The sequence below is a fragment of the Sinocyclocheilus rhinocerous genome, unplaced genomic scaffold, assembly GCF_001515625.1.
Source record: "Sinocyclocheilus rhinocerous isolate Xijiao unplaced genomic scaffold, SAMN03320098_v1.1 scaffold2116, whole genome shotgun sequence".
Lineage (NCBI taxonomy): Eukaryota > Metazoa > Chordata > Actinopteri > Cypriniformes > Cyprinidae > Sinocyclocheilus > Sinocyclocheilus rhinocerous.
In genome coordinates, this window is record NW_015623486.1 from 11532 (window position 1) to 27956 (window position 16425).

Genomic DNA, 16425 nt, shown 5'->3' on the forward strand with positions numbered 1-16425 from the left:
ATATATATATATATATATATATAATAAATAAATAAAAATTAATAAAATAAAATTTAATTTAATTTAATTTAATTTTTAAAAAATAAAATAAAAAACACACAGCAAATGAAATACAAATAAATACAATACAAATAAACAGATGTTATTAATGCCTAAATAAATATACCAGAGTAATTAAACAATTTACATCTTAAATTAGAATAAAACTGACATACATTTAGACAAGAGTCAACTATATAATTAAGGCAGATTTGAACAGAAAGGCTGAGCCTTTTTCCTCAGGGAAAATATTTTTCATAAATGTCGGGTTAGGGAAATTTCTCACATGTGTTTTATATGTGTTTTTTTTATATATATTTTATATTCATTAACACCACATTTATTAAATGCAGTTTCTGAAAGCCAAAACAATGATCTAAGTTCATTATTGCTGTTCCATGATTTTTATTTCATGTTTAAATTGTGCTATAATGCCATTAAAACCATTAAACACTTTAAACACAAATAAGTTGTGGAAAATAAATAAGTTGTTTAAACACAAACAAGTTATAATTTTTCATACAATAAGGTCCCATTATTTTATGTCAATGCATTTAATAATATTAACAAAAAATAGCAGTTAGATTGTAGTAATTGTTACAGTGTTTAATAGTCTTAGAACTAGTTAATAAAAATGTAAGTATTCATTGTTAATGTTAGCTCAGGTCCGATAGATATTCATATTAAAACATATGATAAAAGATTCAAGATAAAAGATATTTTATACAAATAAAAAAAAATATTAAAAGATATAACTTTTGATTTTATTAATTTATTAGTAAATGTTTAAACTAAGATCCACTAAGATTAATAAATACTTTATGAGTATTTGGTATTGCTAGATCATGTTAACTAATGCAGTTAAGTAATGTTAACAAATGAAAGCTTATTGTAAAGTGTTAGCAGCTGTTCTTCTCAGCTGTCAATCAAACAGCAGGTTCCTACTGTGACAACTTGCCCCTATAGGCTCAACAAGTGTTAAATGACTGGTATTAGTATTATTATTATTATTATTAATAGGTCAAAAAAGGAGGGAATGTTTAAGCGTTTAAGTGTTTTTGTTATGAGGTTTAGGAGCATTCAGGGTGATGCGGTGTAGTGTTTGTGAGCCTGTGATCTCGTATCCTCCACAGCACCTCCAGGTAGGGCACTCCCTTCTCCAGGGACTGGCCGAACTCTCGAAGCAAGCGCTCCTCCTCCAGGAACTTGGCATCTCGTCCGTCTCCAGCTGGCTGGAAGAGGCCGTAATTGTAAACATCCCACAACGACTCGCTGAGAGAACAAATAATCTGCTGCTTCGCGCTCCAAACGCTTGAATCGGGATCAAACCGCAAACACTTCTACAGACGGAGAGAGAGAAAACCGGTTCGTGAGAACAACAGATTGAACTGGATTTCAAGTTCAAAATAACTTTCAGCTTTATTGACGGCATCTGTGATGTGTCGTCGTTCACCACTGAGCTTCATTTGGACTCATAACTCATAAAAGTCCTGTTTACAGTAATCTATTTACAGTAGATGTCTACTGAAAAGACATTCTGGAGGTTTACAAGCAGAAACCTGCAACCTCTATATCTGCATGCAACATTTTCATTGTAAATGCATTTTTTTTTTAAACTATAAATCCATATTTTGTTACATGACACTAAATAAACTAAATAAACGTTAACTGAATTAAATAAAATATGAAAAACTATTTTAGCTAGTTGCCAAAGCAACATTTCTTATTTTCATATAGTTAGCAACTATTTAAACACACTAAAACTAATTTTTTTAAAAATCTGTAAAATAAAATTTTTAAATTATAAAATATTTCAATATTTAGTAATATTTCAATATTTTGTAACATTTAAAAAACAAAAAAAATGACTTTAGCTAAAAAAAACTTTAGCTAAAATTAAAGTGAAAACAGAAAATATAAGAAATAAGAAATATAATAATAAGAAAATACAATATTCAAAATATTAACAAACTATAATAGAATATCAAAGATACTAAAAATAAATATTAATTATTAATACAATTGAATATTAAATATTATAATAATTAATATTATTAAAATGACACAAACCCACTGTAAACATATTCGCAATATGTTGCAATAATTGTCTTTGATAAAAAAAAAATGCATTAATATGAAATATTATATTTAAAATTATTAAAATGACACTGAAACCCATTTCTGTAAATATATTTGCATTTTCTGTGGTGAACAACAACATGTCAAAGATTATATTGAACCTGAAACATTTTGTATGTTTAAAATATTAATGACACACCTGTTGAATATGTACATAATACAGCACATTTCTGTGTCGTTTGCATTGGAACTTAATCAATCACTTTTACAAGCCCTTTCAAAAGTTTTAAAACAGGCTACTGAAAACCATAAACCATCCTGCATATTAAAATCCATCACCAAACTTCATCATATGCAGCTTTATCTGGGGATTGTTAATGTGCCGCGATTGAGCGTGTTAAAGTGAGCTGCTAATTGAGTCAGGAGTTGAGATGAGTTTAGATGAGAGCGATCTTGACGTTAAATCAGGTCAGAGCTCCCACACAAATCACCAGAAGAACTCAAGCTCAGTGTGTGTGTGTGTGTGTTTATTTCAAATTTCCCCAGAATAGCTTCACACACACACTAATATACAAACGCAGTAAATATTCCTTCATTACGGATTCCCATGTTCCCCTTTTCTCCCCCTGAATTAATTTATTTTTTAATTTTCTTCTAATGTCTCGATCCCTCCCACGATAACCTTGGGAGACACAACAGATCCAGAGTATATTAAAGTTTGTGTGTATGTGTTTCTTTAAAGATTTCAGAAGCTCATTAGAAACATTTACTGTTGTACAGTGTGTGTGTTTAGGAATGACGCGTGAGCATCAGATGGAGCATCAGATGTTTGCATATATATTGAGATATCTGACATTTTCGATTACAGACTTTGGTGTTTTGGCAAATGTGAGCACAGTCTGAGACATTATTGAGATCTCGTCTGAAAATCTAGAGGAGACACGTGAGACTCTAGGAATCGTTTTGGCATGAGAAACATCTAAGAAGCAGAGGACTTAAGCAAAAGTCTCCATTCGCTCTTCATGTCATCAGAATGCTGTGAAGGATAATTAGAGACTGACCAATATTGTACAATACTAAGTGCCAAATCAGCAATATGTAGAAAAGATGTGACATTATTTCTTCGTAATATTATTCATGACTATTTTTAGTTCATTTATTTGACACAATAACTAAAAAAATCACTACAAAATAAATGAAAAATAAATTATTCATTATAAATAATAACAATAATAATATAACCAGTTTAAATTATTTTATTTCTATATATTTGACATAATAACCAAAAAACTACTATAAAAATAAAATATTAAGAATTATTATTAATTATTAATATGTCCAATTTAAATTATTTTATTTATACTAATTTAACAACAATAACTAAAAACATTGAATGACAACTAAATATTATTAATATTAATAATAATAATAATAGAACCTGTTTTAAAGGATTTTATTTGTATTTTTTTAATAAACAATAAAACCGATAAAAAATACAAAATTACACCACAAATACGAAAACAAAAATATTATTAATGAATAATAATAATAATAATAATAATAGAATATATTCTAAATTATTATTTTATTTTTATTTATTTGACAATTATAAAAATCTACAAATATAAAAATAAAATAGAAATTATGAATAGTTATTTATATTTATTTCAATAAACAATAAAACAACAAAAAAATAAAAATTACACTACAAATACAAAAATAAATAATAATAATAATAATATAATCAATTTTAAATTGTTATTTCTATTTATTTGACACAATTATTATAAAAAAATAATATTAATTTATAAAATAAAATAAATTTATAATAATAATGATATTATGGTGCCATATTATTGTCATTGATAGAAGTAAAATTATTATTGGTAAACGCAAATATCTGTACCACATCTGTAGCTGCAAAATTAAAGAAGTGATGGAGTAGAGAATTTGTCAAAATGATAATCGGCCAACCGTTAGCACACATTGTGAGTGCATGTGAATGTGTGTGAAGAGAAATGCGCAGACCGTTTGTTTGATGTCAGGGATGCCGATGCGGAACACAATCACGGCGAATTGCGAGTCTTCCACAGGGGTCACTGTGGTCATGCTGCGCTCCATCAGACGCCGCCGGGCCTGCTGATTGGTCAAGACCGGATGATACAGCGGCTGATTGGTTGTCTGATGATATAGAGTCGGCTGACTGAGTAAATGCGGGATTCCTCTTTGGGCAGAGTTAACGGCCCTGGGCTGCCTATCTCCTCTCTGCCATCCAATCACAACGGCCGCCGGTTTGGATCCATCCGACTTGCGTCCGGCCCGGTTCTGGTGTTCCTTGTCTCCCATACCGATCATCCCATTTTGTTTCAATCTCTTCAATCGCTCCTCATCATCCTCCTCATCCTCTCCCTCTTTGTCTTCGGCGCTGCCAAAAAAACGCTTGGTGTTTCCCAGCATCCTTTGCTGCACCGTGTCAGCAAGCAGTGTTGATGTCATGGCGCTGAGTCATGCTGCTTATTGGCATACAGCTTAATGTTAAACAGACTGAAAAAGAAAAGAAACATAAAATAATCAGTGCAATGCAATGCATTTCATTTTACTGATATCAAAATAAATTCCAATTCCATAAACAGTCATTATAAAGGCACACCTATAGAAACCAGAAAATATTTTGACTTGGACCAGTAAGAAACCACAGCAATGCACTAACAACAACTCAAAACACCCTGGCAACGCAATAACCATTCAAACACCATAGCAACGCACTGACAACCATTAAGAACACCCTAGCAACACACTAACAACCACCCAGAACACCCTAGCAATGCACTAACAACCACTCAACACCCTAGAAACACCCTAACAACCACTCAATCACCCTAGAAACACCCTAACAACCACTCAATCACCCTAGATACACCCTAACAACCACTCAATCACCCTAGAAACATCCTAACAATCACTCAACACCCTAGCAACGCACTAACAACCACTCAACCCCTAGAAACACCCTAACAACCACACAATCACCCTAGAAACACCTTAACCACTCAACACCCTAGCAATGCACTAACAAACACTCAACACCCTAGAAAGACCCTAACAACCACTCAATCACCCTATAAACATCCTAACAACCACTTAACAACCTAGCAACGCACTAACAACCACTCAGAACACCCTAGCAATGCTCTAGCAACCACTCAGAACACCCTAGCAACACACTAACAACCACTCAGAACACCTTAGCAACACACTAACAACCACTCAGAACACCGTAGCAACACACTAACAAGCACTCAGAACACACTAGCAACACACTAACGATTCAAACACCCTAGCAACACACTAACAACCACTCACAAACCCTAGCAACGCACTAACAACAACTCAACGCCCTAGTAAAGCACTAACATCCACTCAGAACACCATAGCAACACGCTAACAACCACTCAGAAAACCCTAGCAACAATCTAACCATTCAAACACCATAGCACGACACTAACAACCACTCAATCACCCTAAGAACATACTAACAACCACTCAGAACACCCTAGCAACACACTAACAACAACTCAAACACCCTAGCAACACACTAACAACCATTCAAACACCCTAGCAACACACTAACAACAACTCAACACCCAAGTAAAGCACTAACAACCACTCAGAACACCCTAGCAATGTACTAACCACTTAATCACCCTATAAACACCCTAACAACCACTCAATCACCCTAACAGCACACTAACAACCGTGGGCAACATTTGACTCTTGAGTCAGGAGTGGGGCAAGAAAAAAAAAGCAAAATATTTTTCGGATGTATGCATCAAAACAATTCCCTAACACGCATCAAAGCAGTCAATACAGCGCAGTCAAGAATAACTTAAAGAGGTTGCCTGCGTTTACTAAACTGGAGCTTTGACTCTTGTTGCTGATTTGAATGGTGATGCTTCCTGTTTTAAGTGGCCTTTCATTTTTAACCAGAAATGTGCACGCTTTTCTGATGTTCATTTAAGTTTTTTGTGTCTTTTTCCCCTGTCACTTGAAATGTGTCCGTTTTGAATCGTTGTTACTAAAGGTAAGACACGTGAAGGGAAAAAAAACTATTAGATGTGGGACTATTCTGTCATTAATTGCATACAATTCATTTCTGAACTTTCTACCATCCGTTACTGGAAATGAAATTACTGGTTGATATACGCAAAGCGCGCTCTCATTATTATCACTAAAAGCATCACTCATCTTAGTTCATTGCGATCTCACAAAATTCCGTTATAATCAATGAAGCTCACTCATCTTAATTGCGATCTCACAAAATTCCGTTATAATCAATGAAGCTCTCTAAACTACACAATGAATCTCTTATTTACATCACGTCTGCACTTATGAGATGATTCATGAGCGTGCAAAACTCCGGCGTTTCAGCGGTGAGTGAATTCTGAAAACTCTAATATTTCTGATTGGCCATTGCGTTGAAGAAACCAACAGATATGTCTGTGATTGGCTACATTGCTCAATGCTGCAAAAAACACATTGGATAGTTTGACAGATCTTTTATTTCTTGTGCGTTCGTTTTAAGGTATTTAGAGCCGTCTAGTTCCCCTGTACAACCGGGCCTGTGCTCGGCTAACCGCTCCAATTGCAGCGGGGCTGACATCGGGGATTCCATGACTAACGATATGGGAGGGCAATTGCCCCCCTTGCCCCCCCCTAATGTCACCCATGCTAACAACAACTCAACACCCTAGTAAAGCACTAACAACCACTCAGAATACCCTAGCAATGCACTGACAACCACTCAACACCTTAGTAAAGCACTAATACCAACTCAACACCCTAGCCAGCGGACTAACAGCCACTTAGAAAACATGGCAAAGAACTAACAACCACTCAGAACACTTTGGTAAATGCATAGCAACACCCTGGTAACAACACTGCAAGTCCTTAAACAATAACAGCACGTTTTAGTCAGAAAAGGCTTCAGAAACCTTTCATTTAATAAAGATCTGCAAGCTAAGACAGTGTGTGGGGCTTTTCCCACAATTTATTTCTAAAAAGAACAAACTCCTGCCGTTTCTCCAGGGCACACAGACTGGATTCAATTTGCGTAAGACTGAGAGTTGAATTTAGGCTAAATTGCAGAGCGATTTAGTTGTTCTCTGTGTATCTCTATGTGCTGGTGGCGTCCATATGCATCTCCAAGATGATCTCACTGTTCTTAGCTTGCTACTGTTAAAGCGTCACCAAACATTTGTAAGCCTGAAAAGACATAAAACCAAAATAAACAGCTGCAGACACCTTTATGCTACAGGGATAATTATGGTTCTCTTTTGAAACAAAAATATTTAAAATTGCAATGTGAATTGTCAAAATATTGGAGAGTGTTATTTCTCCGCCCCTCCTCCTCAGACTCCACATTCATGCGGGTTGCCAGATTGAGAACATGCAACAGGAACAAGCACAATTGATGGGCAACAAGCCTTACATTGTAAGTTGATGAGTTGATTTATCCATGTTTTAATATTCCTCTGGTCATAGAGTTTTTTTTAGATGGATGCAGAGGTTTTTAGGTCGGGTAGAATCTCTGACGCAGTTCATCAGCTGGCTTTCATGGCTGCTGTGTTTTCCACCAACTGGCAACCCATGGTATTGAAAAACTATTGGGTAAATTGCCAGTGGGCAGAGTCACACAGACCAAAATAAAAACAGACATTCTGACACGGAACACACATTTCAAAGCAGAATAACTGGTTGTAGAATCTTAGAATGTTTCCTAAATACCTGCATACGTATTATGGGACTTTTATGCTTTAGTACAGTCAAAGAAATACTGGATATTTGAGAAAATTTCTTAACATTGAGCATGTGTGATTGAAGTGCTATACAAATAAATTAACTTGACTTGCAGATTGCATCGGTTGCATTGAGCGTGTGATTTGGGTCACTCTCCTGTAGCTTTGTGAAGCATCAGCCCACTGCATTTCTGCTGATTATATTGTTGTTTAATTGCACACAAGAGAGACACTGACTCATTGGATTTATTTATCCAATTTATCCACATGCACCCGATATCTGCACCTCTCCCTCGATGCCTGTCATCTGTACAATAAATACTGTAAAGAGACACTGACGTCAGTGATGTTCACATTTAGAAAGTGTCCTGTAAACCTCCAGAGATCTCCGTCACCTCATTACTGACGGCTCGTGGTGACAGATTCACCCCTTCACAGCTTTAGATGGTTATTTACCTTAAATATCACAACCTGTTTTGTGGTTCATTAAGTGCACATTCACCCAATGCAAATACTGAAAAAGTTACAATGATTATTGGAATACTATTTTTGTTTCTACATTTCTATGCTTTAATTATAATTTGGGGTTTTAATAATTTAGTTTTGGATCTTTGGATGACATATTACCCAAATAATAAGTTTAATATTATAATATTATCAAAAAAAATGTAAAATTATTATTGTTAACAAAATGATCCAAATAATATTATCTAAATAATAAGACATATTTTGGACGATACAAAGATTTTTGGATCTTTATATTATGGATTTTATATATATATCTCTGTATTCAAATTCAGCACATTCTTCACTCTTTGAAATGCCAGAAACTAGGGATGCACCGATACCGATACTGGTATCGGTATCGGGCCCGATACTGAGCTCCTGTACTCGTACTTGTTAAAATGCCCCGATACCAAACGCCGATACCGCACAGCATGTGATAAGTGCCATATTCAAACAAAGAAACACCGACAACAGACAGCAGAAAGGAGTTAAGGATGTCTACTACAAAGTATATGTATGCAATGAATATAACGTTAAACATTCAGTATTAACACCTGTATAGTTGATGTGCGCGAGTTGATAAACAAAGCAAGCTGAGTGGATTGAGCGCGCGGCGGCGCAAATGCGCGAGCTTGTCGAGTGAATATATCTTTCTCACAGACATCACTGGAAAGTTTGTAGTTCAGTCGGATATGTCAAAAACAAGTAAGTAAAACAATGCACAAGTTACTTAACGGTAGGGAGAGAGAGAGACAGAGAGAGCGCGCAATTCTGTTGTGTGATCTTTGATGTCCACTCACTTAGCACACATCATTTGGACTAAACCGCTGTCATAGCTGTCTAATTTTTGGTTGATTGTAATCTATTACATACCTTTCTATCAGAATTATCTAGCATTATCAAGATGAATTTGTTCTGACACAGTTTAACTCTGAGTTCTTGTCATATTTTATTACCATTTTCTAAACTATAGCGAATAAACTGTGATAATGTGAGAAATGTTGAAGGTGTCTGAATACATTTTGGTTTGACTGTATCTATTTGATAAATGAAGTTAACCAACTAACATTATACATACTCTTTTAGTTTCTATACCCAATATTTAAAAAATGTACAAATGCAATAAAAATATCGGTATCGGTACTCGGTATCGGCAAGTACCAAAAATAAAAGTATCGGTATCGGGCGAGTACTGGAAAAAGTGGTATCGGTGCATCCCTACCAGAAACGTAAATTATGCTGTAGTGGTTCCTGTGATCGGTTTATACAGAAAACACTGCAAAATAAGTGATAAATACAGAATATTTCACTGATATAGCCAAGTAAAAAATACAGTTCTGTACATCTAGTTTACCTGCTTTAAACAAAACTCTGAATATCATTCAAAGATCTGATGACTCTAACCTGGTAAACTTTGGTAAATCCAGTGACTATTCATCTGGAAAAGCACCCGCTGAATCAACCCAGTACCTTGTAAACACAATTTTGTTTCCAGATGGACTGATAAAAACCCTTTGATGAATAAAAAATAACAATCAGATTGCTAAAGCAAGTGTTTCCCCATTTTAAGTGTGAAATATGCATCGGACGGTCAGAGAGAGACTGTGTGGTGTCTGATGTTCAGACTAATATATCAACTCTTTAAAACAGGCTGTTAGTAAACTTGACTGGTTAAACTGGTGCCAATTCAAGAGTGAAGCAGGCCAGCGAGACACAGATGGTCTCCTTCATAAACTCTCCAAATCAATTGCTCACTCCATCTATAAAAATACAGCGATGTCAAAATTAAGCTCCAAATCAAGAGTTTCTGGAGTTAATCAGGGTCAGCCACTGAAAACATAGTGATGTCTCACTGGTTAAGTTAGTTAAGTAGTCTGGTGGAAACACCAACACACCAGAGTTAATCGTGTAAAGAGAATTTTCCTAAATATATGCAGATTGAATATTACAATTTTTGTAAAAATCTACTGTATATCTTTATATAATCATTTTAAATAATAACTAAATCATTAAATTTTTATTTTAAATATTAGTTAGTAATTAAATGTCAGCAGTTCCATATGTGTAGATAGATTTTTCCATAAAGGTAGCATTTTGACCAGAACGTGACAAAATATTGCATAAATTTGTTGTCAAAAACACAAAAAAAAAAAAAATGAACACTACCACAGCATCCAAAACACAACGTGTGCCGGACACTGCAGAAGTGTTTGCATGCATGTATAAATCCAGCCGTGCTTTGTTATATTGAACTATTTAGCGCTTTGTATAAAGTTTGTTGAAAATTCTCCAACCATAAATGACATGTAAGAAGACACGTCAGCCACATGCATGAATCCCCTCATATTCAGCAGCTAATAAAACCAGACCAATGAGGAAGCAGAGAAGTGTTTCTCGCTCGCCTGATTAGCTCTCCGCTGTATAATTGGCAGTTGACTGGGGCAGGTGGGGAAAAATAGAGCACTGGCCTCATTTCGCTCTCAAGAGACGATTCAGAGAGAGTAACGCAGGCGCCACACAGAAACCAGCAGCCCAAGGACAAAGCAGGAAGAGCTGTGATACGAGACCAGGCCACGAAAACGGCAAAGAGACCGCAGAAACGGGTGTTTGAGGACACCGGACACAAGACGAGGCCTGTCAAACAATACTACACCGCAGAGAAACACATGCGAGTTAGTCAGTAGTCCAACAGAACCAGTATTGGGTGGCATACATAACTAAATACAGCACTTTTTCCGTGTGTGTTTTGTCCAAGCGTCCATTCAGCTCGCTCGCTCCCTTTTTTTGTGAGAAGAAACCCTTTTACACACATCTCCTGTTGTATTGTACTTCATTCGCTCACATACATAGCGCGCCGCCCCCTCCTATGTAGGACAGGGTGAATATAGATATATTTCCAGTGAATTGGTCCCCAGAAACTTTAATTGGAGAACTTCCACGGAACAGACTGTCCCACTTTTATAACCCGTTAAAAAGAAGTGGAGCAAGCAGGTCCGGCATCGGTCCCTTCATGTCTCTCACTCTCTTTGTGTCTCTCGCCAGCCTTCGCAGTTCGCACCATTAGAAAAGAATGACAGCGCAGATAACGAACAATTAAACCGAGTGTCGGTGGTCTTTTCTGCACTCTTTCCCTGGAGCTCAGAGTGAGATTGGGCTCTTGAGAAAAGCACAAAAGCACTTTCTATTTGCATTTCACACCTGCTGACAGAGATCATGAATGGTGCTTATCATTGTGAAAAGAGATCAATCGTACACAAGATTTGTGAATTGCTCAAACGTTCATTCGAATGCAGTAATGACATGATTTACAAGAACAGTACCAAACAACCCAACAATATACAGTACTGTTCAAACGTTTAGGATCGGATCTATTCATTTCTGGAAAGAAGTTTCGTCTGCTCACTTTTTGATCAAAAAATGCAGTAAAAACAGGAATATTGTGAAATATTATTAGAATTTAAAACAGCTGTTTTCCATATGAACATGTTTTAAAATTTAATTTATTCCTGTGATCAAAGCTGAATTTTCAGCATCATTACTCCAGTCTTCAGTGTCACATGATCTTCAGAAATCATTCTAATATGCTGATTTGCTGATCAAGAAACATGTCTGATTATTTTCAATGTTGAAAACAGTTGTGCTGCTTCATATGTTTGCAGAAACTGATACATTTAAGTTCAAAAGAACAGAACTGATTTGAAATAGAAATCTTTTGTAACATTACAAATGCCTTAAATATCAATTTAATGCTTCGTTTATTTTCAAAAGAATCTTTCTGACCCTAAACTTTTGCTCCACAATGCTAGGATGCTACTGTTTTGATTGGTTACTAGACTGGATGGTTGCAAATTCTCTAGATTTGGTTAAAGTCTCTTCTTCAGTTAGGTCTGTGGAACTTCTTCACTAATTTAATCATAAGTCTAATCACCTTTTAAAGCACACCTCTGTTTGTTTAAAAAGCCAAACATTAATAATAAACCATGTCACATTCAGGAACAGCCCCTTACAGAGCTACATGATCAACCATCCTCTTACGTCCAGTAATTTAGTGTGGAACACCTCCTGCTGCTATTATGAAAGCCACATAAACGGTGAAAACAATACAGATGCACGGACGCTTTTCAGAAAAATACAGATGCGTGTTACAAGATTTATCAACATGAAGAGAAAAGGCACTAAGGACACCGGTGACCAGTGTTGCTAAAATGATCACACCACGTTGTCCTACAAAAGCCACACTAGGGCATGTGAAGCTGATAGATCTGCTGCGGTGAACAAATGGAGGAAACTCAGCTGATCATAAATAAACTGAAGGGTGGAGGATCAAAACCGAACCACTTGCTTGAATACTAATGCACAATCAACATGTTCTGTATTTTTGAGGATAATCAAGAAAAGGGTTTTTCATAGATTGTTTAACCTTGGGATCTTTTATAGTAAAAGGCCACGTTCAGCTCAGGGTTATGAAACTCTGATTCAGAGCTAGTTAGTTGTGCTTTTGTGGTGCCAAAGGTGAAGAGTGTGACTCAATGCGTTGCTATGTGTTTTTCAGCAACACACAACCAATGATACACCATTACCGCTTACTGCCTCAATGCTTATTCCATTAAATATTCATGCACTGTTTAGTTTCAAACATAATACAGTATGCATTTCCTACTAGTTTTTGTAATACACTTTAAAGGACTAAATTAGAGTGGATTTACATAGCAAAATGTAAACTACTAAAACAACTATTGCATGATTGTTACATGCTTAATTGTTCAATCAATGTTAATAAACATCCTACATATGCAAAAAAAAAATAACTAGTGTTAAATATCAAAACTGGCAATTAATTGCTAATCCAGATTAAAGTATGAACAGCGTGGAACTGGTACAAGATAACTCAGAGTGACGTTAACACAGGAAATCACGCGTGACCAGCCCAAATAATCAGCAGAAGCTTTAGAGAAGGAACTAAACGAGGAGGAAACCCACAGCCGTGACCTCGTTTGACAACACATTGGAGGTCAGCGCTCTAGAAGAGAGGAGGAGTACGAGAGAAAACTAGGACGAGGAGAGACAGAACGCAAATGATGCTGGGAAAGAGCTCAGGACACCAGAATGAGAGTAAGTGCTGGAGGACAAAAAAACACACACACACACACACACACACACACACACAAGACCAGAGAAGCTCCACTAAAACACAACAATCAGTCTGTCCATGACTCCTAAACGTCACAGACTGACCCATGCTGCTCTCGGATGGATGGATGGATGGAACGACAGACAGACATACTGACAGACAGAACCAAAAATAGAAAAGAACAATAAAATGAGATAGATAGATAGATAGATAGATAGATAGAAAACCAAAGCATCACATGACCACCAAACTTCAAAGCATACTGACTAATAATGATCTCAGATCCACAGCTCTGAAAAACCATTCACCTTTCTGCACTGCTTTTCAGCTTCAACCTTTGCTTTTGGTTACAAAATGTCATTCATGTAAATCTGGCACAAATATGAGCATAAGTTTAAATATTTACACTCATGCATTTGGCAGATGCTTTTATCCAAAGCGACATTGCATTTGAGGTATATGTTTTATCAGTTCATATGTTTATCATGCGCACAGCACACATCTATTCAAGAAAACACATCATACACAGTTTAAGTTCACACTGCAAAAAGCGCAGTAAAATCGAACGACAAATTGAGCTCAAACTGTTCACACACACACATATGAACGGTTCACACTTTCTCTATACAGACTTTCTACATTAGTGTTAGAGTGTATAATTATGCTCTCTGTGAGCTCTGACCTATCTTTTCTCTCAGCAGGCCCATCACACCAGGAAAACGGCGCGCACACACACACACTTACTCACCCACTCACTATCAGCACAATTTACAGCAAAACACACACTGAAGTCAAAAGCGCTGCATATGCAACTACTGCAGTTCACAGTCCTGCTAACGCACACCAGCACAACTGCAACACTTTCCCAAAAGTCATCTTTCAAGCATCCCAGGGGTCACATGCATGCAATAGTTTCTATTATATCTTATAGGATGCACTATCCAACTGGGAATTACCTGATTGTCCAGCCTGAGCTTCCTCATTCCAGCACAGAAGAGCCACTTCGCTCCAGAGATGTGGTCAGCAGGGCAGAACAGGATCCAGAGAGGCACAACCAAAGCAAACAGTCACAAAAATGAGAATAAGCGTGTTTTCCCGCACACATCCAGGCGTTACGTCCACGCAGGATCACCTCCAGCACTGGAACAATCTCTCTTCTGATCTCTCCCGCTATCATGCACTCAAACACTCCTCCCTCCAGCCTCGCTCTCCACACACATACACACACACGCGGTCTCTCGGATGCTAAGAGCAGATCAAACTGGCTCGCATCTGAGGCTTGGGTTTCATCCTGATCTTCTGTGGCTTTGTGGGAAGAAGTCATCTGTTATGCTTGGAAACCACCGAATCCCACAGAGGAAAACATAAATGTTTCACATGTATAATGCAGGACATCCATGCATATGTGTGTTTGAGTGTGTGTGTGTGTGTGTGTGTGTGTGCATGTAGAAAAATATCTTCACACACACACACTCTCTTAAAGAGAAGTGGGTCATGGATGGACAAATGAGAGGAGAAATTAGCCTGCCTGCGTGTGCTCATGTGACGTGCTGGGGTGAAGTAGAGAAATCATCACCTGTCCTCATCACGCTGAGGTTATCGCCGTCTCTCACACACAAGGTTTGTACCAGGACACTGACAACAAACACTTAAGATACACCTATAAGACACAAAGTGGTAAGAGAGAATGACTGGCCTTCACCAGATAAAGACGGAACAGATGAAGATAGGACACTTACAGTACATTGCCTGCTTTACAAGAGTCTGTCTGTGGTTTGAAATCAGGCCTGTTTGGGAATTCTTCCTTATTAGTGTTGTTTGATTAGTTAAGCATCACTATTACTAGTACTCATGCTCATGGTGATGTGATGAAACCTCTAAAACTACTAACTAATGTATTAAAGTCACAGAGTTCGTGCTCCATCCAGTGTAATTTAGTATTGTTTTATACAATATTATTGTATTCATTGACATTATAAATTAGCTTTTATCTTTATATTTTCATATTTAAATGTAATTTGTTTTTTATTTTAATTAGGGTTTAAGTTTTATCAATTTATATGACATGAGTTATTTATATTATATATATACTGTATATATATATATATATATATATATAATATACTGTATGGCTTATAAAGCAATTCAGCTGTCACTTTTTATCTTCAATATTTTCAATAATTGCTTGCTAACTGAGGCAGTTCAGTTGTTTTTTTTTTTGTTTGTTTATCTTTTTTCTTTCTGTTTGTTAAAAAAGCAAACCATAGATAAAAAACAAATAAAATATTAAAAAATCCAAATTTTTAAATAGTATAAATTATTTTAATTTTAGCACTTCAACTTATAGTAAACTTATTTACTCACCAAGACAACATTTCAAATTATTTTGTTTTTTAAGCTTAAGTTTTTCATTTAATGTTTTATTTTATTTCAGAATTATTATAGAATAAATTATCAACAAAACTGCATGAAACGATGTAAATGAACACTTTACACACTTTACAAATGCAACAATTAAACAATCATCAATTAAACATTCTATCTATCTATCTGTCTGTCTGTCTGTCTGTCTGTCTATCTATCTATTTGTCTGTCTGTCTGTCTGTCTATCTATCTATCTAGGCATCCACCCATAGTTTTGGTGAACTGATGCAGTGGTGTTGTAGTGAGTACTAGTGAGCTGTTGGTTCTAGGGAGTCCTCGGCATGGGTTTTCTCAGTACTTCTCTATTTTCAGGCTATAAGTAGGTCTGCCACAGTGTTTGAGTCAAATACTAACAGTCCTGGTGCCTAATTACTAATACATGTCTTTCTTCAGTTCAAAACAGGACTGAATGTGGCTTGTTGGTAGCCAGCGTTAGGCCGTGTGTTGCTC

General features: G+C 36.2%; 1 protein-coding gene across 1 annotated transcript in view; it reads right to left on the reverse strand.

Moving 5' to 3' along the window:
* LOC107754289 (SH3 and multiple ankyrin repeat domains protein 1-like) overlaps positions 1–14823 on the reverse strand; it is a gene marked incomplete at its 3' end in the record, with an annotated part of 25799 nt that extends 10976 nt beyond the window's left edge. The window contains exons 1-3 of the mRNA XM_016570713.1: positions 14508–14823; positions 4147–4662; positions 1176–1379 (exon numbers count right to left, since the gene is read on the reverse strand). Of these exons, the coding sequence (XP_016426199.1) occupies positions 1176–1379; positions 4147–4614 (672 nt within the window). The remainder of the gene's footprint in view (positions 1–1175; positions 1380–4146; positions 4663–14507) is intronic.
* Between the last annotated feature and the right edge of the window lie 1602 nt (positions 14824–16425).